The sequence below is a fragment of the Pyxicephalus adspersus genome, chromosome 5 (genome assembly GCF_032062135.1).
Source record: "Pyxicephalus adspersus chromosome 5, UCB_Pads_2.0, whole genome shotgun sequence".
Classification (NCBI taxonomy): domain Eukaryota; kingdom Metazoa; phylum Chordata; class Amphibia; order Anura; family Pyxicephalidae; genus Pyxicephalus; species Pyxicephalus adspersus.
This window is the reverse complement of record NC_092862.1, coordinates 134,365,707-134,389,456: the sequence shown is the minus strand read 5'-3', so window position 1 is coordinate 134,389,456 and position 23,750 is coordinate 134,365,707. Positions and strand designations below refer to the sequence as shown.

General features: G+C 38.3%; 1 protein-coding gene across 1 annotated transcript in view; it reads left to right on the top strand.

Annotated features, from left to right (window-relative positions):
* The window catches only part of LOC140332124 (ATP-dependent translocase ABCB1-like), a 30,561-nt gene that overhangs the window by 1,124 nt on the left and 5,687 nt on the right, over nucleotides 1-23,750 (top strand). The window contains exons 2-21 of the mRNA XM_072413418.1: nucleotides 373-490; nucleotides 2,188-2,257; nucleotides 3,389-3,530; nucleotides 4,422-4,482; nucleotides 5,516-5,707; nucleotides 7,139-7,310; nucleotides 8,793-8,917; nucleotides 9,129-9,300; nucleotides 9,924-10,037; nucleotides 11,675-11,845; nucleotides 12,760-12,921; nucleotides 13,701-13,874; nucleotides 14,764-14,910; nucleotides 16,331-16,432; nucleotides 18,019-18,096; nucleotides 19,017-19,100; nucleotides 19,557-19,760; nucleotides 20,867-20,967; nucleotides 21,494-21,634; nucleotides 21,748-21,904. Of these exons, the coding sequence (XP_072269519.1) occupies nucleotides 373-490; nucleotides 2,188-2,257; nucleotides 3,389-3,530; nucleotides 4,422-4,482; nucleotides 5,516-5,707; nucleotides 7,139-7,310; nucleotides 8,793-8,917; nucleotides 9,129-9,300; nucleotides 9,924-10,037; nucleotides 11,675-11,845; nucleotides 12,760-12,921; nucleotides 13,701-13,874; nucleotides 14,764-14,910; nucleotides 16,331-16,432; nucleotides 18,019-18,096; nucleotides 19,017-19,100; nucleotides 19,557-19,760; nucleotides 20,867-20,967; nucleotides 21,494-21,634; nucleotides 21,748-21,904 (2,687 nt within the window). The remainder of the gene's footprint in view (nucleotides 1-372; nucleotides 491-2,187; nucleotides 2,258-3,388; nucleotides 3,531-4,421; nucleotides 4,483-5,515; nucleotides 5,708-7,138; nucleotides 7,311-8,792; nucleotides 8,918-9,128; nucleotides 9,301-9,923; nucleotides 10,038-11,674; nucleotides 11,846-12,759; nucleotides 12,922-13,700; nucleotides 13,875-14,763; nucleotides 14,911-16,330; nucleotides 16,433-18,018; nucleotides 18,097-19,016; nucleotides 19,101-19,556; nucleotides 19,761-20,866; nucleotides 20,968-21,493; nucleotides 21,635-21,747; nucleotides 21,905-23,750) is intronic.

The following is a 23,750-nucleotide window of genomic DNA, read 5'->3' as shown; positions in this document are numbered from 1 at the left end:
AAGAATTTCCATAGCAGACTAAAATTTTATCTAACTTTATTGGCAGACCCTATTTATCACTACCTTTGTATTAAGGACATTCAGACAATCTGGGTTACTCTGGACAACCAATCAGAGTCTCCTTTCCCTTCTCCTACTTTATTATTATTAAAAAAATGTAGGTTTTATATATAATCTGATTGTCGTTGTGTTAAATGTGGTTTTAGTGCTAGGCTACTACAGAGTCCTTTGCTAATTGAGCTTGATTATGCCCCACGTATGGGCTGATAAAAGAGATATGGTGCAAAATAAGTTTAGTTTTAGATTTCCTGGTTTACAGGGTTTGGAGAAGTGTTCTTTGTACTGTTTCAGTAAGCTGCCTATATTTTGTAGGTGCCAAAGAGATGGTAGAAGAAAAAGATATTGAAATGAATGGTGTAAATGGGAAGAGTCGGGTCAGTGGGCTTGAAGAGGAAACTGTAGTGACCATTGAGGATCCCAAACTAAACAGGTAACTATCTACTCAGAAGTTTTCCAGACTAACTGTGATGTGAGAAACTCCGAAAACCTGGCTGCCCTTCACCCTATTTTTTTTTTTAAAGATCTCCCTAAAATTTAAGCTTTTGTATGGGGTGTCTATAGTTTAAAATAGTGGCGGATGTAGCCAACAATGAATGCCTATCCAGAACTAACTTTAGCCCTTTGCCTTAACTGACTTTAAGCTCTGTGCAGACATTGGGAAAAAGAAGAAAGCCTATTATATCCTTAGGAATTTTTTTTTTATTGGGGACATTCTGTAAAGGGTGTAGGAAATGCCCAAATAATGATAAAGTTAAAAGAAAGCAACATTTCGATATCTTGATATTGAATTTTGGTTGCAATGGAATGGTATGGTTTAATAACATTACATACCAACATGAGTCTGTTGACCAGTATTTATAATTAGGCTTGTCTTTTTCTGCCTCCAGTGTCTGTAACGGTAAACAAGGCTGTCTATGACAATTATAAACCAATCATGGAGTGAGGGAGAAAGTAGGGTTGGGCACAATGGGTTTATTGACTGGTAGACTTTACATTACAGAGCTTCTTTAAGGTATTGGGACCCCAGGACATTCAGCATGATGTTGATGGAAATGTAACAGCAAGCAAATATACATCTGTTATACATTACTATTGCTTTGTTTGGCACTCCAGTGTTGTCGCATGGAATCAGTCACATGTTTCTCCATAATAAGCAGTATGGGGTACGTCATTTGGCTCCAGGTTCTATATAGAATGGTGAGGAAAACAAAAATTCTCTGCTCACAGTGAAAGTTTTTAAAGTTTGTTTAGAAGAGAATGTTACAAAGCAAAAGGGTAGAGATAGAAAAAGCAAAATATTAACATGCCTGGAGATTGTATGGAGCACTGAACAACCTTTATACCATGGAGGAATTCCTGAAATAACTTTAAAGTTTTCGGGAAACTCTTATAATTCCTATATTAAAAGCTCACAGTAACTTAGTGTGGTGGTCAATAGGAAGTATTTCTCTTACATTGCTGGCCTTTGGGAAGAATGTCACCCAACAGATAGCCAAAAAGATCATTGGTGTCACTTAAACTATCCTGAGAATCACAAAGTGATCATTGCTCAAGGAACTCCCAACAACCTCTGAAGGAACAGTGTTGAGAAGCATTGGTATAGAGGATTTAGCTTCATAGTCATCTTGAAGGCCTATTTAAGCTAAAATTCTGGACAAGTGCTATCAAGAAAATCCCAAACATCTGACATATTAGGTCATTCACTTAAGAAGTTGGAAAAACTAGACATTACAAGGAATCCTAGAGGATACTAGTTCTGATTATTTTGGGAAAACTTATCTTGACCATCCTTTAGAGTGCTAAATTCCTCACCAAAAGACCAAACTATCACCAAGACATTTCCCAGTAGAATTCCAGCAAAGAACCTGTATTTTATAAAGAAATGTAACAAAGCCTATAAGTGGAAAATATATAACAGTGTTTCTCAACCTTTACCTGTTCCGACTTACATACAAATTCAACTTAAGAACAAGCCTACAGTCCCTATCTCGTATGTAACCCGATAACTACCTGTATATTAATTATTTTCTATATCAAAAAGGCTTATTTTTTAAGCTTTTAGTTAAAATGTAACTATTCAGAAAGCTGTACCCATTGCGGTTTATTATTTTTTTTTATCCTTTATAGAGAAAAGAAAAATGATTCCACCAAGTCCAAGAAAAAAGAAAAAGTCAAAATGGTGGGGCCACTCACAATGGTAAGGACATATTTTAATAAACAAGAACACAAATCCTTTAGGGTTTCATTTATCTGTACTACATTTAAAGTGAATAAATTGAAAATAAAGTTCTGTTCCAATCACAGAGCTCTCTTTGTGACCCCAAAGCAGAGATGGCTTTGTGAATGGAAGAAAGCAGGTCCAGCTCCTCCAGTCACAGAGTTTCCTCTGCTCCACTATGCAAAGAGAACTTTGTGGAGCTTTTCTGCTCTAACCATTCAGCATCTACCAAAAACTGTATATCAAGTTTTAAATGAACTCTGTACAAATATATACACGTAAAAAAGTAACAGTATCAAATGACACAATTAAGATAAAACAGTAATTATAAAAACATTTATCAGACATTGCTATATGGTATAATATTCCCTCTATGCAGCAATAGGATACAAGAACAGGAGCATATCACGTATCCATCAATTAGAGAAAAGACCGTAAGTATGGTGCCTCAGTAATACCATTCAACTAACGGGTCAAAGGAGAGCATGGGTGGCACTCTTGTACTGTAAATGGGGAAAAGAAAGGTCTAAATAAAAATTAAGAAAGAAAGATAGTGTAGAAAAGTCTATCTATAGAGGGAAAGGAAAGAAAGGGAGGGGAAGAGAAGGGAAAGGAGCAAGAGTAGGGAACGTGCAAAAGTAGGGGTGGAGACGATTCACCACAATACCCATTGTACAAGCCAGTTCACTAATGAATAAATAAAAAATGCATGCAATTAGGAGGAAAAATTAGGAGGATTCAGCCAATCCTGGAGTGAAAGAGATCTGTTTCTTAAACAGGTTCCTATTATTGATTAAAGAAGCATTTGTGGTTCTGTTGCAGAAATATAAAAATTGTAAGCTAGTTGTAAGCTTTAACTTTTTCAAGATAAAACTTGTATATAATGAGCATAATTTTAATCCATGTGACCGGTACTTTCAGCTCTTATTGGCTCCCCATGCTGAACATTACAACAAATAAATATCATTATTGTTGAGTTAGTTTCACATATCCTCTAAACATAAATTAATTTTGTTCGGATCACTTCATGGTAAAATCTCTCTGCTGTCAATAATTGTTTTTTTTTAACTTCCTCTATTAAACAAGCTTGTACTTTGCTGTTTTTCCTAGTTCCGGTACACAGAACCTCTGGACTGGCTGTTGATGCTGGTTGGGACAATTGCAGCAGTTGCCCACGGAGCTGCCCTCCCTCTCATGACGATCATATTTGGGGATATGACAAATAGTTTTGTTTCTGAGGGCAAAGGCACAAGTAAGTTCCTTCAGCAGTAGACACAGTATAGAGCCTGATTTATTGAATCTCTCCTATGCTGGGGAAGATACACTTTCACCAGTAAAGCTGGGTGACCTGGAATGGATTTCTTCAAAGTCAGTTGCTATTTGCTAGCAAATGTTTTGAATCCTGAACCATATCCATTCTAGGTTTGCTGGATCACCCAACTTCACTGATGAAACTGTATCATTTCCAGGTTTGGAGAGCTTTAAAAATCAGGCCCATACAGTCAATATTAAGGCATTCTAAATATGCCATTTAAACATAACCACCTCCAATACCTGCAAATACATTTATTAGTCATATAGTTACCTTCACTTTATAATAGAGGAGTAGTAGGCACTCCCTAAAGTAGAAGCCTCAGCTTTACCCAAGTTTTGGATCCTTACCCCCCTAAGGGTGACATCAGTTGGTGTATACCAATGGGGATCCCACTTGGGCTATCATGGCCTATAGGAAAAAAAATCCCAAGACTAGTAATGCCATTGATCTAATAGGCAAGTATAATATTAGATAATGAATGTCTGGGTAGTGTCTAGGATTCTGGTTTCAGGGTAGGGACACCACCACTCTTAAAAATCAATAATGAAGTAATTGATCTTTAGTACACTTTTTTTACCATTTCAATAATACCACCAATCAAATGATAATATAGTTATACAAATCTTCCAAATGACTTAGAAATATAAATTGATTCACCCAACTCCAGTACACAGTTACTCAACTTCCATTATGCAGTCAGTGGTGGACTAATGGAATAAACATATAACTGGGTGGTGTAAATCATTCATTGCATGCAAAATGACCTCTCTGTATGTGAAAGGGCTTTATCACCACTGAATATTTAACAACTCTTTCAATCATTCCTAGCAAATATGTCAACAGAAGCTGAGAGAAATATAACCGAGTCACTGCAAGTACAAATGACCACGTGAGTTAAATTTGCTGACGGAAATACATAGGAGATTAAGACATCAGAAAAATATTTTTGTACAATTATCAGATCTGTTTTGTCAGATTGGATTGCTAGAATTGTATTTGGAAATGTCTTTGTGAACGTGAGGATAGTTTGGTCTTTTTGGTGAGGAATTTAGGACTTTGAAGGATGGTCAATTGATAATTTTTTTCCAAGATTACCAGAACTAGTGTCTTCTATGATAAGCTGCTATTTATTACATATTTGTTCTTGGGTTCAGTTTTACATTAAGCACTGTGCTCTGTGTGACCCATTCTGAAGTGTGTTATCTGTTCTTTCTGTTATGTAGAACTGTTTAATAGATAAGCTGGATATTAGCTGGATAATATTGTAGTATTTGTCTAGAAGCTTCCTACCTAACTGGTACAAGTGGTAAATGTAAAATATGGATGTGCAAAATGTTATATTTACCCCAGCGCTGAGCATAAAATAGGGGCTACAGATGACAAAACATGCAGACCCAACAAGTACAAGCAATGACACAGAAGGAGAAGAAGATCCTGATCAATAGAGCATGCAATCTAAGAGGTAAAGGAGTGTAGTACATAATAGGAGGAGGATATAGAATAATGGCCAATGGATGGGTTAAGAGACAGACGAAGATGGGTAGGCAGTTTTTATAGGTGGGTTTAAACGTTTTTTTTTAAACGTGTTACTGTAGAATCAAACCTAATGGGATGAAGGGAGTTCTACAGAGTTAGGCAGACTAAAGAAGTCTTGGAGCCTTGTATGGGAAGAAGGTATGAGTGGGGAAATTCAGGTTGTAAAAAAATGAATTAGTAGTTTTAAATATAATATGTTTGTACTTCTTATCTGTAAATAGATTTTTTGTTCTCTGGTTTTCTTTTAAAACACATATTTCTAATTGTTGTTAGACAATTTTGGTGTTAATGTGTTTTTGTGTGGTGAAAATGTTAATTTGCTCCTCGAGGGTGGGGACTGATGAAATTGGATCACTTGCTCCTGACTCCTTTTGTTCTATTATCAGGTTTGCCTACTACTACACCGCTTTGGGAGGAGGAGCTCTAATTGCTGCCTACTTTCAGATCTCATGTTGGACGCTGGCTGCTGGACGGCAGAGTAGGGAAATCAGACAGAAATTTTTCCACGCTGTGTTGAGGCAGGAAATCAGCTGGTTTGATGTCAATGAGGCTGGACAACTAAACTCCAGGCTGAGCGAGTGAGAATAAATCTTTGTTTACAGAAAGTATAATGTATATTATGAGATATTGCAATTTAACATCTGTTGAATACTGAGATTTGTTGATTAGTACTTCGAAACATTTTTGTCATTTACTGCAATCATCATGGGGATAACTAGGTGAAACTTTTGGTTAAGATTGCAAGCAATGGTTACTTTTTTCAAATGAACTTTTCAGTGAACTGCCTCACATTCATGACTGCCTTGATCTGTCTTAGTTTACCTTTGAGTAATTCTGAAACAAATTCAGATTTAAAGGAATGCTTGAACATCATATTTTGTTTGAAAAGTCTCTACATGTTCCCTGAGAAAGTCCAATGAGCGAAACTCTTCGGAATTGAAACACTTACCATTCCTACAAAGAATTTTAGTCAGGTGGCTTTTGTTTAGTAAACCTGGCATTCTCCTTTGTGTCTTTGCACAGGAAAGCCAACCTTATATTACCTGTTTAATACATCATCACTGTAAATATTGTATCACCTTACTCATATGGAATATAAGCATTCATACTAATTATATTTTGACGTTTAGCCACTCAAAACCCCCAGTCTTTTCCCTTTGTCTTGCTTTTATATATATATTACCCCTGGGGTAGGCAAACAATATACTGATAAAGCAATAGGAGTTATGGACTTTCCACTCTCCTTCATTTTTGTACTTTTTTCAAAAACTACACACAGTGTCAAAAGGTAGTTTGCTGCCCAGTGGCCTCCATAGACTTGAATTGGAACCACTTGTCACTGCCTTTGCAAATATTTTTAAGCATTGCATTTTTTTAAAGTGGTTTTAATTTAAAAAAATGTGATGTTTTGCAAGGCTTTCTCCTATGTTTGCAAATGCCAGCACAATAATTTGCAAATGCCTGCAAAAGCTTAGCTGATACCGCCTCTTACAAGTGGTTGTCAGTAGGCTACTTTTTTTACTTACCATTTATATGAACTAAAGGCCCATTTCATGGTGGAAAACTGTATGGTTGGCAGCTGCTGCTGTTGGGCTCCCCAGAGTAGCAAACCTCACCACAGGTCAACAAGTTTACCCATGTTGGGGGGCTGCGGTGTGGTTCTATCTCTAAATGAGAAAAAGCAACTAAACTATATGGCCAAACGGGACTCGTCACTTTCTGGATCCATGCTGCCATCTCCTGCAACCACATGCACAAAATCATTCCCAACTGCTCCTATTGGTGAGCTTACAGGGGAATGTTGCGGTCAACCATGGGTCTGAAATAACACTAAATCTAGTCTTCTCTCTAGCAATGATCACACTGCAAAACTGTAACTTTGTAAAGATGAGGAGCTGCAAAAAGTAATGATCTTTGTCATACATTTGTGAACAATGCCAAGTATTGCTTAAAGAAGTACAATAGGGCAATACCTTTTTTTGTATTAAACCTCTGACTTTCTTTTTCAGTGAAGTCTCAAAAATAAATGATGGTATCGGAGAACAGCTCGCTATGATGTTTCAGTACGCTTCTACTTTCGTGACAGGTTTTGTTATTGGATTTGTGAAGGGCTGGAAGCTGACTCTGGTGGTTTTGGCAGTCAGCCCACTTATGGGGCTCTCAGCGGCTCTTTGGTCAAAGGTGAGACATATATGTAATTATTACCAGAGTGATGGATTTTACAGACACCAAAACGTCTGTGCCTGTCAAGTCCCCTCCCAACTGCTAGGTCAAATGGTCCCCTTTTCGGTCCCGACGACCACTAAAATTACTGGCTCCTGTCCGCGCATGAGCGGGGAGCCAGGTTTCACTCAAACGGGGAGATACCTCCCACATAGTGATGTCATGATGGCATAACCCTGCCCACTCTCCCACTGCAGATCTGAGCCTGCAATGGGAGAGTGGGGGGTTGTGTCCATGGACACAGTCTGCCCACTTCCCTGAGGCTGGGATTTGTGCGCCTCGCCAGTGGGGTCTTTCTTCTGACCCTGCTCGGGGGTGCACCAGCCAGAGCCGCAGACCACCAAAATTTTCTGGACTGGACCGCTGGACTGGAGTGTCTACAACGGGGGTATCAAACTCCAATCACATAAGGGTCCAAAATGTAAAACACAGGCTAAGTGGCTGGCCAAACTTTTTATAAAGATACATAGTCTTACTAGAAATATAAATCCTTCCTCACCCTGAGACACCATATCACACGCCAACCTCGTGCATTAATCATGTTCTGAAAATAGGAACATGTTTGTCATCGTGAAGCATGAACATATATTCTCGTCTCCCATCTGCATTATCTTTTCCCTTGTTGGACATTTTGGGAGTGCTTGCTTTTTTGTTCTTAGCAGCTTTTTCTAAAGTTGGTGTACACGACCTATCGTGGTCTATGTGAGGGGAGGCAGTGACTGTGCCGAGGTGGAGGCCAGTGTCTCGGTGTGTGGAAACATTACTAATGTAACATCCCACTGAGATTCCATACCTGGAGCAGCATACTAATGGCTGCAGGATCGGGACTCTGGCACAGTCGTGCTTAGTGCTGGGTCTCGGCAGGAGTGTGAAAAAGCAATTGGGGTCCTTCTGCCTGAAGCATGATCAGGTACTTGTGTGGACCGCCCTGCTTCTACCTAGCTTTCTAAGACTGGGTCCTCCTGCCTGCAAATGTCAGGTGCTTGGATGTGGGCCCTTAAAATGTCAGGCCCTTGACTATGACACCTGTGTTCTACAATATGGCACTGGATGCTCTTTTTCATTCAGAGTCTTTGTAAATTATCCCTTACAATTACAGTAACAGGAACCTTTCATGCAAAGTAAATTTATTGTGCTAATTTACCTTTTATCTAAAAAAGGTAAAACAAATCAAAGGAACCCAAAATCCTATACATCATAAAGAATACTATGTGTGGCTTAGGCTTAGGCTGGAGAATTCTGGTCCATCGTGGTGCACCATTAGGATCTCACCTCCTGCCCATATAATTGTATTTGAGACCAACAGAATGCACCATATTGCTTGAAATGGCCAAAATACTCTTTTTAACAACATGGACATATCTTCTTCCAGACAATTTATTAAATATGACTTTGTCATGTAATAGTGACCACAACTTTTCTGTTAACGATAATATACAGATCCTGGCAGCATTTACCAGTCAAGAGCTGGAAGCCTACGCCAAAGCTGGGGCAGTGGCAGAGGAAGTCCTGGCAGCAATCCGGACCGTCATAGCATTTGGTGGGCAGAATAAGGAAATTGAAAGGTGAAGAAAAAAGTTTTTGTTTTGTAGTATATAAAGTCTAGATCTTTTTCTGAAAATCTTTAATGTAATTTGCTTTTCTTCCCAATACCCTTTGTGGGCAAATTCTTATTTTTGAATTCTGTAAAGGAATGTTGGGAAAATTGAATCTGCAGGCTGCTACTGTTGAAGGATTTTGTTGAACAATCCTATAAATACATTTTCATTTTTACAGGTATGAAAAGAATTTGGAGGATGCCAAAAACATTGGAATCAAAAAGGCAATCACAAGCAATGTGTCAATAGGATTTGCATACCTAACTATATACTCAGCATATGGGTTGGCATTCTGGTATGGGACCACCTTGGTTATCCACGAAGCCTTCAGCATTGGGGATATATTAACGGTAAGCAGAAAGGTTTATCACCCATGCTTGATTTTTAAAAAAATACTTTTTACTGAAGAAAAAGAAGAAAGGAGCATGCATATAAAATAGTAAGTGTTAAACATAGTAAACAATTGTGGGTACAACTGACAAGGTTTGAAATGGTATAATAAATTGGCAGCATCAGAGAAAAGGATGAAAGAAAGATCAAGGAGAAAAACAAAAGGAAAGAAGAAAATACCCATGCTTCATTTATGTTAAATTGTACCTGTCAGCGGACCTACTTTGCAAGCTCCTTTAATTGGTTGTTGGGCTTCCTATCTAGTTTTGAAGCCCAGTGACCAGCCAAAGGCCAGGGCACAGCCTGTAACAACGCTGCTGCTAACTGCAGCTCTGTGGCTTAGGGTTGTCAGCCTGCAACAGATATTCTGTTTTCAGGATCTCCAGGTATGAGCACATTTACAAACAATAAATAGAAAACTAAGAAATACATGATGGCAGAAATATTAAAAGCTAGATTTTAGGTTTACAGGCAATTTAATTATTTCCTGTGCATTCTGTAGTAATGTTTACATGTTCAAATAACAAAGTGTTTTAATAAATTAGATTGCATTAAATTTGATGTTTATGTTTCCTGGTTTAAGGTGTTTTTTTCAGTCACCTTTGCTGCCTTTAGCTTTGGCCATGCTGCCCCTAATATACAAGCTTTTGCTACAGCGAGAGGTGCAGCGTACAGTGTGTTCAAGATCATTGATAACGTGAGTAATAATTCTTGTCATATACTGTACTAGCGGTACATGTGAATTCTTTCTTTGTGTGTGTACATAGGGCAACAATAATATATATACCGTATATATATATATATATATATATATATATATATATATATTGTTTGATTTGGCTTTATATTGAGAAGTATTCATCAAGAATTTAGTAAATAAAAATATTTTTCTATTATTTGGCAAATGTTTTCAATCCTGGACCTGATCCATTCGCCTATCTTTTCCAGTCTTGGGGAGCTTAGATAAGTCAGTGTTATTCACTTGCAGGGATTGTTTGGGATAACAGGGAACACAGATGTTTTTCAGCCTTCTCTCTATTTAGTTGTATGGCTCTGTCTATTGCTCCCTAAGACACATCTCCCTTGGCTTTCTCCTGAACCAGTTCTATAAGTCAATGGAATGGACCACTAGTCTGCAAACTTATAGACTGCTATGTGTTTACCTCAGATACACTGTTCTGTGCATACAAGGACTACTTGAGTTGGTCTGGTTTTGCAGACTATTTAGGTCCAACATACTGGGTGACTCACTTCCCATATATCATAGTGGAGCACATAGGAGCATTGACATTTATTTGTAGTCTCCCTTTGTCCTTCATTGAAATCCTTCAGAGCTAACATTCATTGCCAAATCACAATCTTTAATTGACCACATTTAGGAAGTCTATCTTTGATCTTTTGGATTCTTTTCTGTTTCAGTAGTCATTTAACAAGTGCTTTGGTTACACTGTGTGATTTAAAATATATACATTCATAAATGAAATATGATCATTTTTGGAAGCAGCATATTGTCTCTGGCTGTGCGGTTGCTTGTTCTCCAGCTTGTTGCTCCTTGTCGCATTGCAGCGGTTTGCTATGCACCATGAAGTGGCTAACTACATGGTTTTTCACCACAAGCCTAAAAGTGCCCTAACTTCATGTGTACTTCTAGTGTCCTTCAAATTGTATAAAGTGAAAATAATAATGTATATCTGCATTTGTCATCAAATCAGTTATCTTATGCCTAAAAACGATCTCTGACACCTAATCTGGAACACCCAATTTTAAAGTAGTGGTAATGTAAGGGTGTTAGGCTTTTACTGTATCCATATGGATTTTCATTTATTTTATGAAAATGAAAGCACCATGTCAATGTTACGTGTCATTTGTACATCAAGTACATCACCTTTATCTTTAGACACTGTTTATTTGAAAATACAGTGCTCCAATTTGGGGTTGGGGACAAACTTTGTGAACAAACCCCAGATGGCAGCATTTGCCTAACCCATGTGTTGTTCAACTGAGTCCCTAGCTCTCGTAGGGGCTTTTCCAGACAAATGGTTTATCCTTTCCTAACATTATGGGTTGGATTCATTCAAGATTCAAGTTTAACAAGGCTGGAGAAGAAAGAATATCATGGGAGAACCCTGGTGATTCAGTAAACCTGGAATGGATTTCATAAAACGAAAATGCCATTAGTTTGCAAATGTTTTGACTATTCCAGTTTTGCTGGATGACCCAGGTTCTCCCATAATAGTTTACCTTCTCCAGTTCTGGGGAGATTAATAAATCAGGCCCCATGGGTCACTTTCCACTTCTGAGGACCATTTGTTCACCCAGTGTCTTTACTTATAGAAATTTGATACTCTTGTGGGAGAAAGAGGAACACAGCTGAGCGGTGGGCAAAAGCAGAGAATCGCCATTGCACGGGCACTGGTCCGCAACCCGAAAATTCTCCTTCTGGATGAAGCCACCTCTGCTTTGGACACAGAAAGTGAAGCCATTGTCCAAGCAGCCCTGGATAAGGTATTTAAATGTCTTTTAAATATGTTAGTGTCATAGCCAATGTTCATTAGCACTGAAAAAATAATATTAATGTAATCAATAACAATATTAAGTTTCCCATTCTTTTTTACAGTACTAGCACCTGGCACCTGGGTGTGTAAGTTTAAGACATCAGCCCTCCCCTAAACTTTCCTTCATTCTTTGACCTCACAACTCTAAATATGTTGAAATATATGGAAACTGATGAAAAACGATGCAATCTGGGCATTTTGTTAAAAAAAAGCAAATAGCAGTGATCAAACTGCCTTTACCGGTTATGTCCTTCTGTGCTTTATAATAGAATAACAATTAAGATTAAATTCTGTTTGATTACTGTCATGCACCTTGTTCAATAAACCCCATTACCACCTTGAGGACGCAGTGAGTGCATATACTTTTTATTGCAAATCACTTGTGACAGTATTTTTTTTAGAGTATTGTGCAGAGATTTTATTTTTTGCATCATATTGATTTTTTGCAAAATATCTGTATTTTCTCAATTTTTTTGTGTTGTATTATTGACACTTTAAATACTGATATTGTATTACTGCATGTTGTATTTATCTTCTTTTGCCAGTATTTAAGCTTCAGGGTCATCTATTTCCAAGAGGTGTACTTATATATGAGTGATTTTGGATAATCCTGATAATCACCAGGCCAAGGTCATTTTGGTCCTATCAGGGCCCCTGTCATACTGAGCTGTAATCCTCTGGGTGCTTAGACATTCCATTGAATGCAACTTATCATGCACAAGCACTAAAAAGGGAACCTAGTGGAAACTTTTTTTCCTGAACTTTGGATATATTATCTACCTATGATCTTCTGCACAGCAGAAAAAAGACCAGAAATAAGATGTTATGCATGAGCAAGTATTATTTTTATATTTCTCTTCACAGGCCAGAACAGGACGGACCACCATCATAATCGCCCATCGTTTATCCACAATCAGGAATGTAGACAGTATTGCTGGATTTGACAATGGTGTAATCACAGAGCAGGGAAGTCACAATGAGCTGATGAAAGGAGAAGGAATCTACTACAAACTTGTCAGCATGCAGGTAAAAGTAAAGTCCCCTCTGAGACATCTTTTATGTATTTTTAAAACTTAAAATACTTAGTTTTTCTAGTTGCTTTATGTCTTCATATTCTATAATGTAGCTGAAGCTGAAAGGTGTTCCTTATTCCATAATATTGTGTGACATTGGCACACTCAATTTATTTGCAATAATTGTAGCAAAACTAGTGGACATCTGCATTGCCTGGGCAATGTAGCCCTTAAAAAGGGCTGAGGGTCAAAGTCCATGTAAGCTTGATGTTCCCCAAATGACCCTTTAAAGAATGATGGACTTTGCTTGGTATGGCTTTCAGGTTGCATCCATCATGGCTTACACCAGCTAGAAACTAACCATGGTGCCATGTTCCAACGTGCAAAAAGTCTGGGCGGGCAGCTATCAAGGTTTGTTAAGAAACAGAGAGATGTCATATATGTTTATTAAAATTGGAATCCATATAATTGGTACAGGGGCCTGGGATCAAATATGGTCCCAAACATGACTTCAGAACAAGTGGCTGTCAGTACTTCTCATTAGGAACGAACAGGGAAGGAGAATGAAAATAGCTTAACCTACAAACAGGGTAAAGATCAGGGGGACAAGTGTAATTTTAATGTGGTTTTATAGAACAGTAATCAAGCATGGAAATCAGGATAAAATCAGTAGACTGATCCTGCAAAGACTCAGCTGCAACATGAACGGCTTTGGACAGTGACGCAGGTTGGTTTTGGGGTAATCAAACCGTGACAGTAACTCTGACAACCTAACCTTTGTTTGTTTTTCAGGCTGTAGAAGCTGCAGATGATGAGGGTAATGAAAATGCTGATGATGTAGCACAAGAAGATACATCAAGCCTGAATCAATTTGAGGACAAATTGGTCAGGAGATTGTCCAGCAGGAAGAGCTTTAAGGGAACCTTAGAAAAACAAGAGACACAACAGGATAACAACAATGAAATGGTAACTAATAGAAGATGATTCTGTACTATATATAGGATAATATTTAATTATATAGGTCATGGTAAAGCTAGGAGGACATAGTCACCATCAACCGAGAGGTGTTCTGTTGTCTTTGCACTTCCGTCCTAGGGGGGTGGCTCTTCCATGGGCCAGTCCAGTTAGACAGAGTTGTGACCCTAGAACAGAAAATGAAAACAGGCTTAGAGGTTAGCACTCTGGCCTTTGCAGGTGTCCCAGGTTCAAATGTTGCCCAGGACACTATCTGCATGCAGTTTGCAGATTCTCCCTGTGTTTGTATGGGTTTCCTCAGGGTATTCCAGTTTCCTCCCACATTCCAAAAACTTTCAGTTGGGTTAACTTGCTTCCCCCCAAAATGCCCTTAGACTGTATTAATGACATATGATTATGGTGGGGACATTAGATTGTGAGCTCCTTTTGAGGGACAGCTAGTGACGTGACTATGATCTCTGTATAGTGCTGCATAATATGTCCCGCTATATAAATACTGGATAATAATAATAATATTGGTTCTTGGGTCATGTTGGGTCAAGGATGTTTGCAGGCTGTACCAGACGTAGCCAATAGTAGGCCCTCTGTAGAATTGCCCACAAAGCGTGGCACGATTTGCACCTCCCTATGCCCACCTGCATTTGCCGGAATGATGACCTGGGAGAGCTAAAGGTCAGGGGGAGTCCCTAATTGGCCAACTTTACCTGAACACCTTTTAAGCCATCAAAGCATATGGCAAGTATTTTAATTATTTTTTGGGCCCCAAGATCCATGATTTTGTAGTATATGCATTATTTGTAATTTCTCACTAAGGGACAGGAGGTTACAATAACAATCATGATAACAACATGACATAACTGGTATGTTTTGTGTTTTGCAGACTGAAGAGCCTCCTCCAGTCTCATTCTTCAAGATCCTGAAGCTGAACAAACCGGAGTGGTTGTATTTTGTGGTTGGAATTATCTGTGCAATAATCAATGGTGGCACACGGCCCGCTTTCGCTATTATATTCTCCAGGATTATCGGGGTATGAGAGATTTATAATATTGATCTTTGTATACCTTGTTTTGTCTCCGTTCCTAGTTAATAAAACTGGCGTTCAGCCTTTCCTACAGTTGTATAGGCTCCTATTCAATCCTGCTTTTCTGATATCACTGCACACCGGGAACTTCTCATGATTTGCATTAGAAACTGCACTAAGTTTACTAGAGCTGCCTCATTTTCTGGCTGAAGGGCCTCCAGCATAATCCAGTACTGACTTTCCCTAACCTCCCATTTTATTTTATTTTTTTGGAGCCTCCCATGGAAGAAACTTTTTAACTCATGCCCATGGGACCGCATTGATTTCCGGCACCTGGGTAAGCACGGAGTGTACATTATAAAGAATATTGCAAACAAGTAGATACATTTGATTTCCTGTAGTGTAGTGAAATCACCTGTCCCTTCTGCAATGAAGACCTTACCTGCTTGCAATTTTCAGATGATTTTCAGACAATGGTCATGCTCATCTTGGGTGAAAATCTGATATGTACAGCATTTCCCTGCTGTTGTTCCTCAATCTACCATGGTGGACTGACGAACAGCAGATTTGAAACACAACAAGAAATTCTGCAAAATGCACCAAAAAGATTAAACATGGAAAACACATGCATGTAGCCATTGTTGCAGATTTTATTATATGTATAGTGTATATATGTATAGTAGAGTGTTGTGCAAGACTTAAGGTGCCTTTTTCTAGAAAAAAATTGTAGAGGTGTGTTTTTGTAGAATGTTGTGCTGCTGTGCACTCTTATTGTGGAACAAAATGGTGTATGATGCTTAATTTACACTTTAAACGTGGAGATCAGTGGCTGCAATGAAACTTGGTAGTCTCGGGTTAAAAAAGTGGCAATCAGTTAATCCCTTGAAGTAGATCGCCAATTTAGGGTAAATACCGTAGAGGGATTAGGGTGGTCTTCATAAAAGACCTGAATGCCCTTTAATAAATTGGATGCCTAAATGTGGCAATCATATTAGCAAAGTTGGAGGGCATATGGTGATTTTTTATTTATCAGATCATGATTTCTTTAAAATTTTAAACATTGTAACATTTAAACATTTAGTAAAAGATTAGTATTAGGTGGGTTGAAGTCTTTTCTAAAATTTTACGGGGAGCATTTCTATATATTCACGCCTATAAACTGGGCATATTTCTATGTTTTGGATAATGTTTGGAAAGGTAGGTGCCTCTGTCATGTCTTATTGGTTTCTGCATTCCTACTGGGGGAAGCCATCCAGCACTTTCTGTCCTAGTGACACTACAAAAAATTAGGTAAAATCTATCCCACAGGACACAGACAGAAATAAATTCCAAATTGAGGTTTTAACTCTCTCATAACTTTTGCCACATTGAAAAACTAGTTTTGGGTGGAGCTCCATTTTAATAAATTATTTAATCTATTTCTCAGGTATTTGCAGGCCAGGCGGATGAAATTAGAACCAGAAGCAACTTTTTCTCATTGATGTTTGTGGCCCTCGGAGCAGTCTCCTTTGTGACATTTTTCCTTCAGGCAAGTATATGGCTTAATTCTTTACCAGGTATTAATACTTTGTGCCATTTCTTTATTCAGTCATTCATTCTTTATTCTAACTAATGTTATGCAATAACAGGAAGCCACAATTATCTGACCTTAAATCAAATAAAATCAGACAATCCTGTACTGCCACATGTTATGATTTATTCTAAGTGTAAATACTGCTTTCTGTTCTCCCGCTGCATTGCTCTGTGCTGGTGGAGTTGAGTAACAGCCACTCCCCTTATTATTAATAAATAGGATTTATATAGCGCCAACATATTACGCAGCGCTGTACATTAAATAGGGATTGCAAATGACAGACTAATACAGACAGTGATACAGGAGGAGAGGACCCTGCCCCGAAGAGCTTACAATCTAGTCCCAAGAGTCCTCATACAGATAATATATGTCTGTGTGAAATACATGTCTGTTTGGCCTTAAAGAGAAGGAAACAACATATTTAACAAGGTCTTAAAGCATAACTAAATGTAAAAATCATAAAATTGCAAGGTCAGGTTTCTAGTTGCAAAAGTAACCTGTCTGTTTGCATTTCTTTTTTTTTTCTCACCACCTACTTGTCCATTTCTGGCACCGGTGTCCTAACTTGCTTCTCTTCCATGTCCAGGATCTTTGCCATTTTGATTGGCCAAGCCAGGATCTTTGCCATTTTGATTGGCCAAGCCAGCTATGCCAGGAAAGTTCATTGAGCTACACATGCATAGCTCAGTGTGCAATAAAGAAAAGAATGCATACAGGAATGTAAGTTTGTTTTATTGCAAAGAGGCATTGCCCGTCACTTCTGCAATAAAGAACCTGCATGCTCACAATCTTTTATTTTTTAAGTATATTTCTGCTTTAGGCTATCTACACCCTAGATTCCCATTCAGTTCTATGGAAACGGAAAGGAAGGTGAAGAGATGGAGGCAATGTGCTGCTTCCTCCTCAAAGAAAAAGGTGATGGTCATCCCCCTCAGTCATTTAGTGATCTGCCATGTCAGATCGCTAAACAAAGTTGGCGGGCCACTGTGCACACCACAAGATTTTCATCCAAGATGATCAGGATCATTTGTCTTGGTCCCAATTATCACATGTGCACAAAGCTCTATTCCGGTTTCTGATGAACTGCATACGTAGACCAGCCAGGGTTCCTCCAAAAGTTGCAGGGGGGTTCTTTGATCTGTGGCTGATTGACCTCCTACTTGATGATAGTTCTGGGGCCAACACCATTTGGCAGAGCCAGTTGCATGACTCCCATGATGTATTTGGGTATCTAAAAGGAGTTATTCTAGCCACCACTATGGGGGGGGGGGTGGCAATCTTTTCACTGGCCACCGATTTAGGAGGCTTTTTTATACTGACCCACCCCCTATGAATTAGTTTTAGCAGAGGGTTCCCAGTGACCTGAAAAATATTACTAGGGTTCCTTGAGAAATGATAATTATCTCTAGGGTTCCTCATGGGCAAGGAGCTTGACAAAGGCTGCTGTAATAGGAATGAAAGAACACATATACAAAACTTCTGTTAATTTCCTTTTCCTTTCCATGGTAAAAGTATATTGATGATTTTTCTTTTTAATTCAGGGATATACTTTTGGAAAAGCAGGAGAGATTCTTACAAAGAGGCTAAGACTTCTGACCTTCAAAGCAATGCTGAGACAGGTGAGCCCTTGATATGTATGAAAAGACACATGTCAGCATTATATAAATACTGTTTATTATTAAAAATAATAATAGAGAAATAAAGAATTCTAGAAATGAAAATAAAAACTTCCTCAATGTATCGTACACAAATCATGCAAGGGGAATATCATATATTGTGAAACTGCACAGAAGCCTCAAATAACCAGGGTTGCAACCAACAGGCCAATATGTAAACAACCCTAGAGTTGGTCTTGTAGGTCATTGGGAAATCGGGTCCAATAGAGTCCGAACCATATACTTAAAGTGCATATAAACCTTACCATAAAGTTCCTTTTTTCAAAGACTGACTAACACTAAAAGCTCCAGGGTGGACTACAAAAAATCCCTTAACAAAATAAAAATTAAATATTTTAAAGTGTAAATCCTATTAATGTACTTTCATTGTTTGCTTCCATTTGGTCTGTTAAATAAACCATTTAAAGCATTTTGTTATATCCTTTAAGTAAGAAAAAAAAACTTGATCCTGTTAGCAATCCTGGGAAGTGATAACTCTATGTGCATTTTGCATTGTTCTCAGCTTTTTCCATAAACTACAGCACCCCTTAATTATGGAGAGGTAGAAGTGTTCTGTAGTCCTAAAACATATACTTCTGGTGATATACCAATGGTGACAATGCTTCAAATCTAAAGGGACAGTGTGTGCGTGTTATCAGTGTAATATAGACAAAATTCCCAGGTAATATTAAAGGAAAAAAAATTACCCAATCATCACATGTAAGGGTGGGTAAGCTCAGATAAAGGTTAGTTATGTATGCAGCATTTGACATTTGATACAAAATGCACTGACACGAGCAAATGTCATAGCAAAATTTAAATTCTGCAAATTTATTAACTGAAACATGGCTCATTCCTGTTTTCCTACACATATTTTGTTACAGGAAATTGGATGGTTCGATGACTCCAAGAACAGCACAGGTGCCATAACTACAAGACTTTCTTCTGATGCTTCAAAAGTTCAAGGAGTAAGTAACCAACACCTTTCTTGTTCTGATATTGGTGCCTGATGTTTGTATTAGGGTTTGTTTTTTTGACAGAACTGAACATGAATATGCTTATGTCAGCTCAAGTATTAGCTTTATATAGTTGTAGTGTCCCCATGAAGGCTGATAACTGACACTGCCCAAATTTCTGAGTAAAGGTGAGGGATATTGCAAGTATTGAACTGTACAAAGTAAGTACTTACTTAGGGATTTGGGGGGTCTCTGGCAGTAGATAGATAACAGCAGGCTTCTTAGAATTTTCGTTTTGCAGCTTGCTGGTTACTTTACCAATTTCGAGCAAAGTACATAGAAATCCAGAATTCTCTGCAACAATTGAGTATCAGCATATGAAAAAGCATAGTCCGTTCATTGGGGTAATAATTAACCATATACACTTTGATTTCAATTGCTAATATATTTATGTTTCATATTTTGTAGGCTACAGGGGCCAGGCTGGCATCACTCTCTGAAAACATTGCAAATATGGGCACTGCCATTATCATATCTTTCATCTATGGGTGGCAGCTAACACTTCTTCTATTGGCCATTATACCAATCCTGGCCATTTCTTCTGTTATCAGAATGAAGATGTTCGCTGGACATGCCAAAAAAGACAAAGCAGATTTAGAAATTGCTGGAAAAGTGAGTAAAATGGGAAAATGTGGTTACTACAGAACATTAAATGTCGGTAGTAATCACCCTATGTCTTTGGGATGCATTCAGTATTTAACATATATGTTTTAACCTTTTCCATATTTATATTGGTGTCTGTCCACACTCTATTTGTCTGTACTCCACTCTATTTGTCATATTAAAAGGCACACAATACACCAGTACAGTACAAATCCTAGGAAAATTAGGTGGCTTTGAATCCTACCTGTTGGATGCAAGTTCAAGGGAAGAAAAAACTCATGCAGTTTACCGGATTCCAACAGTTCTAAAAACATTATGATTTCTGGTAGTACAAACAAGCCCAACCTGGGACTTCCCTATAATATTTTTGTTTTAACAACCAATGCTCTTCATGGTAAAGGCAAAACATGTTAGCAGGTAGGTCTAAGGTGGGACATTTTGTTGCAGACCAGGAGCCATATCATTTGTATGACTGCCATAGCAATTTTTTTTCAATTGTAATTTTTATTTGGTTTTTCCAAACAATAAACAAAAACTAACAACATCAACAAGTATAAGACAGTAGCCAAGAAAAACAAAGTAATAATTTAACAATAACCAGGAACAGAAAACATATTTATGACTCTTGTAAAAATTACAGTGTAGCACAGATTTCAGTGGAAAACCATTTTTATCCTTTGGACTTCAGGAAATTAGAACTTGTATGTCCTAACCAACCTGATCTGCTGAATACAATGCCTGTAACTTTTTTGCATTATTGCTTTGTATAGGCAGCCCATTCATAATTATCAGAGTAAATGAACTTTTTATTACTATCTGTTTTCCCTGTGGTGATGACCGCCCTCTACACTTGTCCTACTGACCATTATCCCCAACAAAGAAAGTGATACAAATTCTGTTACAATCAATACATTTGTTGCTCAAACATACATAGTGGATTAATCTTTAAATGGGGGCAGATCTGATGAACAATAAGTTTGGACAAATGTTTGAAGTAATTATGCAAGGTTTGCTACCCTAAACTAATAAATAATGTTTTGCCTTTAGATTTATAAAACACTATAATATAGAAAACCAAATCGATGAACCTAATGTCAAATCTATTTGTATTCAAGGTTGCTCTTGATGCTATTGAGAATATCCGGACAGTTGTATCTTTAACCAGAGAGCAGAAATTTGAAGCTCTGTTTGAAGAAAAGCTGGAAGGTCCTTACAGGTAAGGAAAGAAGTATCAACTATTTTTTTCTCATAAAAACAACAAGTTTAAAGGTATTAAAGACCGAGTAGAAATATTCCAATAGTTTTAGCAATATATAGATATTTTGACGCAGTAAATCTGCTAGTAACAGCACTGTTGGAGATTGACGACACAATTATCAGGCTGCCATGTTTCCTTCTTCAGTTGGCTATAGGGCTGTATATCAGGTCTACCACAAAGGCAGACCAATAGCCAAAAGAAACACATGGTAGGTGGACAATGCTGTGCTCCCTTACATTGGCCAGTGGACATATCCCCCCTTACATTGGATGTGATTTAGGAAAGTCCCCTCCATTATTTTTTCCCTTACTGCTGGATTGCCCGGTGGTGTTGTTACCTGGCAGATAGTCAATCCACTATTGCTCAAGGAACATCCAGCCACATCTAATGGGGATTTGGTTAAGGAAGACGTTCCCTTCAGACTTGCAATCCTAACCACTTTGTATACAATTGTAAAATATTGACATTCATATTTTTGTTTCAGAAATTCCATCCAGAATGCACATATGCAAGGGTTTTCTTATGGACTCTCCCAAGCAATCATGTTCTTTGCGTATGCTGGTAGTTTTAGGTTTGGTGCGTTTTTAGTGGTGGAAGGATACATGACCTTTGACAATGTGTTTCTGTAAGTATTTGCTTGATTTCCCCTAATATAAATGTATTTACTGCCATCCAGAAAAATGCTAATGCTCTAAGGGAATGCTGGATATATTGATATGCTCATGATGTTTCTTTCAGGGTATTTGCAGCAGTTGTGTTTGGAGCCATGGCTTTGGGTCAAACCAGCTCCTTTGCACCGGACTATGCTAAAGCTAAAGTGTCAGCAGCTCATATATTCAGCCTGCTGGAGAGACAACCTCTTATAGACAGCTACAGCGCTGATGGGCACACACCAGTGAGTACACTGACTCCCTTACTAAATGTCCTGATGAGAAATTCACCAAAAAGTTATCTGTTCACCATACCATGGTGGTACCAATCTTTAAAATCTGCAATATTCTTCAATATCTTATTGTAATTTTAAAGGTAATTTGCAATCTATTTAAATTTAGAGCTTTGATTCAAATAATACCAATCCTACCACGATAGTCCTTCCTTTAGGGCAGAGGTCGGCAAACTCCAGCCTTTAGGCCAGATATGGCCTAGCCAGTAGTTTTTTTAGGCCTAACGCTGGTCAGCAACCCGCGCCCTTGTTGCTATTTCCCTATTTACCAGGACTGGCGTTAACACTTCTACCCCCTTCAGGGGCGTTCCTGGTGGGGGGCGGAGCCATCAGCGCAGGACTAGGGAGGGAGTCCGGCCTAGTGTGCCTTTTTGACCTCCTGAAATGGCCTAGTATCCAAAAATGTTTGCTGACCCCTGCTTTAGGGTAACACGCTCTGCCCCTTTCTCCCAATTGCTCTCCTGCACTTTCATCCTGTTGCTTGTTCTTTTAGAGCAGCTGAGCCAATAGGCCTGATTTATTAAAGCTCTCCAAGGCTGGAGAGGATACACTTTCATCAGTGAAGCTGGGTGATCCAGCACACTTGGAATGGATCTGGTCCAGGATTTAAAAAATTTTGTAGCAAATAACAAATTACTTTAAAGAAATCTATAAATTGTTAAAGTGTATTTTCTCCAGCCTTGGGGAGCTTTAATAAATCAGGTCCAATACTTCTTGTGTAGGCATGTCCTGTTGTTGTCAATTTTGGGAAATCAGTCCATACCATGATTTAATTTTATTACTGGAGACATGTAGACAGGAAATGGCTGGGGGGGATCAGCAGTACTAAGAAAAAAACATGGCAGTTTTTTATGATACACAAAGCTTTAGCTAACTAAATGTCACTTAGTGATAACATGTTGTAAACAACTGACTTGGAAGTAAGGAGAGTATTACATAGACAGAAATGAAATATTATAGAAACTCTAGCTCTCCCCCACTCTACTTGGAAAATCTAACCATTGATTATGTTTGATTTCATAACTCGCTAATGATTTCTTTCTATGTCCTGGGGCAGAAAAGGAACCTGTAAAGAGAAGGAAGCAGATCTGTGAGCAGTGACAGGGGAGTTCTGTTCTCCCCTGTTAATGCCCATGTAGCTGGAAAACTCCTTCTGTTCATAAACCATCCCCGCATCTTCAATCTTCCCTTTACTGTAAAGAGAAGGGTAAAATTGAAGTTAAAAGGGGGTTTCACAGTAAGATAAAGTCTGTTTATGACTGTGTGTGTGTTTTTAGCATATATGATATTACAAAAATGTAATGAACATTTGAATTCCTAATATGTGTCAAAGTTGACTGGTGTAATTATATTTGACCCGTGGGAAAATACCAAATGTCTGCTGGAGCTGGCCCGCCGGTAGACAGTGCATGCACCGCTAATACTGCAAATCTCAGAATGCTCTGCTGGAATGTTGATCAGGGCCCACAAGTGCCCCCTCCTCTGTTAACATTCATTAGTGACCTTCCTCAATTGTAGATATTTTTTCAATAAACATCAAGGTTAGCCCGTGACTTTTTTCATTTTGACCCATTCTGTATTTGAGTTTGACACCCCTGCACTATAGTATGTACAAAATCACAGACTCAAGGCTGATCATCAACATTTTAAAAGTTGTAAATTTGAACTTTAAAAAATTGAATAATTGGCTGGCATAACATCTAATATCTTTTTTAAAGTCAACATTTCTTTTTAATCAACATGTTTCCCGTCCGGCATGTACAGGCTCAGTTCATATATGGATAAGCAATAAGTAAGA